The 6,000-nt window shown below is 45.6% G+C and overlaps 1 protein-coding gene across 2 annotated transcripts in view; it reads left to right on the top strand.

Moving 5' to 3' along the window:
- LOC138821468 (tuftelin) overlaps positions 1-6,000 on the top strand; it is a 50,472-nt gene that overhangs the window by 31,414 nt on the left and 13,058 nt on the right. For both annotated transcript variants that reach the window (XM_070013714.1, XM_070013715.1), the window contains 2 exons: positions 92-205; positions 5,507-5,635. In XM_070013714.1, the coding sequence (XP_069869815.1) occupies positions 92-205; positions 5,507-5,635 (243 nt within the window). The remainder of the gene's footprint in view (positions 1-91; positions 206-5,506; positions 5,636-6,000) is intronic.

Genomic DNA, 6,000 nt, shown 5'->3' on the forward strand with positions numbered 1-6,000 from the left:
TGATGTTAATTCTTTCGTGAATATGGACCTGACAAATGGTCTAAGCAAGAAAAATTGTGGCTTCACCTTCCTTTCTGTGCTCTGGTTATAGGTGAACACTTATGAAATGGAAGATGTGGAGAGTTTGAGGAAGACTGTGCAGGACTTGCTTGCCAAGCTGCAGGAGGCTGAGCGACAACACCAGTCAGACCGTGTGGCTTTTGAGGTGAGATTTGAAATTTGGGGAGAAGGTGACCCAAGGGATGGATTACTGAATGCAGGAACCCCGTGACTTTTTCCACATGGATTTCATGTTTTCCTGATTGGGTGCCACCAGCTGGAAGGCAAATCTTTGAGGCCTGGGATATTACAGTATTTGCTATCCAAGTCTGGCCTGTATTTCAAAGATCAGATCTTCATTCTCTTCTGCTTGAAGTTGAGCCGTAGTACTGGTCTGAGACAGGTAATTGAGAACTCCTTTCTCTGTGTACCATGATAAGAATCACCGGGTTCCAAGGCTTCATCAGCAAGAACTAGTGCTGTCATGTTCACCACTGAATCTCCAGTGCTGGCACTGCACATGATGTAAGGTGGGTTTTTTTTTTTTTAAATAAATGTGGACTGAGTGAGTGGGTAAGTCTATGTTGTGGTAGAAAGAGATGTACCTGCCAGGCCCTGGTGGATCACACCTGTAATCCTAGCTACTCAGGAGGCTGAGATCTGAGGATCATGGTTTGAAATCAGCCTAGGCAGGAAAGCCCATGAGAGTCTTATCTCTAATAAACAACTCAGAAAAGGCCAGAAGTAGCACTGTGGGTCAAGTGGTAGAATGCTAGCCTTGAGCAAAAGAAGCTCAGGGACAGTGCCCAGGCTGTGATTTCAAGCCCTAGGACCAATCCCTACCTCACGCCATCCCACCCCCCAAAAAAAGAGGAAAAAAAGAAAAAAAAAAGTGAGGTCTTCTGACTTTCCAGAAAATTCTTTGCATATAATATGGGCAGTATTTAAGTATAACACTGGGTAGTTTTCTACTCTATGTATGCTTAACCATCTGTTATCTCTTCTTGTTCATCCATAAATGAAGTATTTGTATATTGTACATATTTTATGATAGAATTATATTTTGCTTAGGTATAGCTGGAGGCTGGTGGAAAGAGGAAAGCCAGCCTGAACTCTGCTTTTGTCATGGAAATAAAGGATTTTTGAGAAAAGGATTGAGAATGAGGAAGAAGGCCACTAAGAATGATAAATTGGTTGGGTACTGGTGGTGCATGCCTATAATCCTAGCTACTCAGGAGACTGAGATCTGAGGATCATGGTTTGAAGCCAGCCCAGGCAGGCTGACTTTGAATTAACCACCAGAAACAGAAGTGGTATGGGGCTCAGTGTGATAGAGTGCTATGCTTGAGCAAAAGAGCTCAGGGACAGAGCCCAGGCCCTGAGTACAAGTCCCACAACTGACAAGAATAAAAAGAATAATAAACTGACTTCTTTTAAAATAACTGAGCAGGAAATTTAACCTCCCTTAGAATTAATTTCAAATTTTGTAAAAAGGAGTCATGAACTTTACATTGGAATAGTGTAAGGTAATATATGAGAGAACTTTATTATTCAGAAGTGTTTTGGGAACATTAAACATTTTTTAAATGATCAATTTAGTAAGCAGATTATCCTATTGTAAATAGTTTAACTTATACTAGTACCAAGACTAGTTTGAGGAGTTAAAGCAGACGCCAGGCACCGGTGGCTCACACCTGTAATCCTAGCAACTCAGAAGTTTGTGACTTGAGGATCACGGTTCAAAGCCAGCCTGGGCAGGAAAGTTCATGAGACTCTTATATCCAATTAGCCACCAGAAAACTGGCAGTGGCGCTGTGGCTCACGTGGTAGAACGCTTGACTTGAACTGAAGAACTCAAGGACAGTGCCCAGACCCAGAGTTCAAGCCCCATGACTGACCAAAAAAAAAAAAAAAAAAAAGGCAGCCATGTGGGAAAGGAGCTAGTGGCATCTGTTTCAGGTATCACAATTAGGATAATTTGGTTAGTTGTGTGTCATTTTGATGACCAGCTATTTCTTTTTTTTTTTTTTTGGTCCGGTCGTGGGGCCTGAACTCTGGGCCTGGGCGCTGTCCCTCAGCTCTTCAGCTCAAGGCTAGCGTTCTACCACTTGAGCCATAGCACCACTTCCGGCTTTTTTCATTTTGCTAATGTGGTGCTGAGGAATCGAACCCAGGGCCTCAGGCATGCAAGGCAAGCGCTCTACCACTGAGCCACCTTCCCAGCCCATGACCAGCTATTTCTTCACCACCTCTGGAAAAAAAAAATAGAAGAGAAAGGGGAAGAAAGGAGAAAATAGAAGAGAAAGGTTGAAATTGTACATTTTGGAAAGCAATTTCTTTAGAGAGACTTCATGCAGGTTATGTTAATTCCAGAAATACTTGTTGGATTTGACCCTTGAGGTCTGTTGCTCCTAAGCCAAGGTGCCTGAATATGAGCAAGGCCAGAAAGCTCCTGATAGCTGCATTTAGAAGGGCCTATTTTTATTTATTTATTTATTTTGGCTGATCATGGGTCTCCCCCCACCCCACCCCCACCCCTGGTTGTAGGGCCTGAACTCTGGGCCTGGATGCTGTCCCTTAGCTCTTCAGCTCAAGGCTAGCGCTCTACCACTTGAGCCACAGCCCTAGTTCCGGCTTTTTTTTCTTTTTTGCTTATGTGGTGCTGAGGAATCGAACCCAGTGCCTCATGCATGTAAGGCAAGCATTCTACCACTGAACCACCTTCCCAGCCCCAGTGAGTCTTGAATGCTGGGCCTGTGTGCTGCTCTTCAGCTCAAGACTAGCATCTACCACTTGAGACACAGTACCACTTCCGGTTTTCTGGTGGTAAAGTGGAGATAAGAGTCTCATAGACTTTTTTTTTTTTTTGGTCGGTCATGGGGCCTGAACTCTGGGCTTGGGCGCTGTCCCTCAGCTCTCCAGCTGTAGACTAGCGCTCTACCACTTAAGTGAGCTTCAGCCCACTTCCGGCTTTTTTTGCTTATGTGGTGCTGAGGAATCAAACCTGGGGCCTCAAGCATGCAAGGCAAGCACTCTACCACTGGCCACCTTCCCAGCCCCTCTCATAGACTTTCTGGCCCAGGATGGCTTTGAACCATGATCCTCAGATTTCAGCCTCCTGAGTAGCTAGGATTACAGGCTGGAGCCACTGGCGCCCAGCTGGAAGGGACTATTCTTTTTTTTTTGAGGTGGGGGAGTCCGGTCGTGGGGCCTGAACTCTGGGCCTGGGCGCTGTCCCTCAGCTCTTCAGCTCAAGGCTAGTGCTCTACCACTTGAGCCACAGCGCCACTTCTGGCTTTTTTCTTTTATGGTGCTGAGGAATCGAACCCAGGGCCTCGAGCATGCAAGGCAAGCACTCTACCACTGAGCCACCTTTCTAGCCCCGAAGGGACTATTCTTTAACCCCAAGGTGCTTAGCACCTATTTACAATGGAACATGCTCCTTGGGTATTTCCACTATCAAGGTAGGTGGCACACATTCTTGTAGTTAAGAGTTCTTTTGAGCTGGCTAGAGTTACAGGAACAGATGTGGAAAGGGAGTCTTTTATGAATCTTTGTGGGGGCTGGTTTGGTTTGAATGTGGCCCTATTCACACTGTGGTCCAGACACACCTGAGCCTGAGTGGGATGTTCTTGTACTGAGATAAGAGGCCTTTGTTTTTAAGTTTCTGCTGGTGAGGCTGTTTTAGGCTAACAGGGTTTTGTGAGAGTTTCTCAACCTCTCCCATTGAATTGAATTTTTTGATCTCCTTTGCTGAACCTGGGGGTAGGAAGGACACGGTCATCAATTACCATGAAAAGAACCTACCATTAAGCTTGGGTTTCTCGTTCTACTGGCTGTTCTCTCTCATGGTTTGTAGAGAACTTGCTATGAGCTAGGCTGGTTTGTAGTGTGGACGTGTCCTGTCACACACAGTGTGTGTGCAGTGCTTTCTCCAACCTGATTCTAACTCTGGGAGGAGCCAAACTAGCAGCTGGAAGTGTTTTTCCAGGGCTGCCTAGGCCTTCCAGCAGGCCCATGCATTCTCTTTTTTTTTTTTTTTTTTTCTTTTTCTGTTTTTTTTGTCAGTCGTGGGGCCTGAACTCTGGGCCTGGGTGCTGTCCCTCAGCTCTTGAGGTCAAGGCTAGCGCTCTACCACTAGAACCACAGTGCCACTTCCGGCTTTTTCTATTTATGTGGTCTTGAGGAATCAAACCCAGGGCCTTACGCATGTAACTCAAGCACTCTACCACTGAACCACCTTCCCAGCCCCCATGGATTCTCTTTTATCAAATGAGAAACCACTGGAGTAACTGGGAAGCAATCAACCAGATTGTAGAGTAACTAGGGTGTAATATTGGCCTTGTCATTCCCTAGCTGCATGACCTCAGTCAGTTAACCTTTACTTGCAAACCGGAGGGGATTAGACTAAACCATACATGTTCCATTTCTGACCTTTTTTTTTTTTTTGTCGGTCATGGGGCTTGAACTCTGGGGCCTAGACACTGTCCCTTAGCTCCCTACCACTTGAGCCACAGCACCACTTCCAGTTTTCTGGTGGTTTATTAGGGATAAGAGTCTCACGGACTTTCCTGTCTGGGCTGGCTTTGAACTGGGATCCTCAGATGTCAGCCTCCTGAGTAGCTAGGATTACAGGTGTGAACCATTGGTGCCCAGCCATTTCTGACCTTATTGAGTAGCCACTGCATGTAAAGTCCTTACTGTGTGCAGCTCTGGAAATGCAATGGTGATCAAGGCCGGTCCATCCCATCATGAAGCCAATAGTCTACTCAAGTATGTCCAAAAGCCTTGGCAAAATTGGCCTAGTGCTATGAGAGAAGGACTGTATGTCCCCTGTGGGCCTCCCCAGGCTCTGAAGACTCCTTAATAGAAAGGATGTCTTAAGTGAGAGTTAGTAGGTAAGTAGGATTTGGAAAGACTTAGGAAGAAAAAAGCTCTTACTTCACTGTCTCATTCTGAAATTCTACTTCTGTCTTTTCCAAACTGATTTCTTACCTGATAAGTGAACGTTTCTTCCTAGTGCTCAATAGCTCTTTCAGATGCTGTGTTGTCCTTCATGTGAGCATGAAGAAGAGTTGGGGATTTCTTCCCCTGTATTTTTTTTAATGGTACTGGAGATTGAACTCAGGGCCTGAAGCCCTGGCTTTTGATTTAAGTAGGAAACCCACAATATTGGGTAGTACTGAAGGATTTATGGGGATATTGAAGTCCCATCTGAAAACAGGTACTTGGGAATTCCAGGTGCCACTTTAAAGAGCATCTCACTGAACCATGTGTGCCAGTTAATATTGGAGATAATTAATCTTCAAAAGGCTAGTTAGTCTCCAGGGTCGGACTGACCAGGGATGGGAAGGGGCTGTGTGTTCATCATAGATGCCTCGTTTCTCCCATTTTGACTCCAGAGCCACTTTATCCATGTTTGCCTCCCTCATATCCCCATTATACAATGCTTATCCTGTGTTTATAGGTCACACTCAGCCGGTACCAGCGAGAGGCAGAGCAGAGTCATGTGGCCCTTCAGAGAGAGGAGGATAGAGTGGAACAGAAAGAGGCAGAAGTTGGAGAACTGCAGAGACGCTTGCTAGGGATGGAGATGGTAATGTCTCACATCTCTTGTTTCCATCTCTGGACACCAGGGCTGGAAGAGGCTCAAGGATTGATTGAGAGGGTTGCTAAGGCCCTCCTTTTCAAAACAAGCAGCTCCCCCAAAACCACCTGTACAGCTTTGTCACATCCCTTTGAGTATCATTTACCTTTTAAAGACTGGGAAGGCCTTTTCTCTCATCCAGCTTCAGCCTCCCTTTGTCTAGAATGGAACCCATGTCCACTTTAGTTCCATGTTTATACAGATGGCTCTTCGGGGTTTTTGAAGCCTGTTTTTTAGTAGCCACTCAACTTGGTTCCTCAAAGATTGGCCGCCAGAGGTGGCTGGTGGTCTTGCATAATGCAAGGTCAAGTTCT

Source organism: Dipodomys merriami, unplaced genomic scaffold (genome assembly GCF_024711535.1).
Source record: "Dipodomys merriami isolate MVZ:Mamm:240054 unplaced genomic scaffold, mDipMer1.0.p SCAF_92, whole genome shotgun sequence".
NCBI classification, from domain to species: domain Eukaryota; kingdom Metazoa; phylum Chordata; class Mammalia; order Rodentia; family Heteromyidae; genus Dipodomys; species Dipodomys merriami.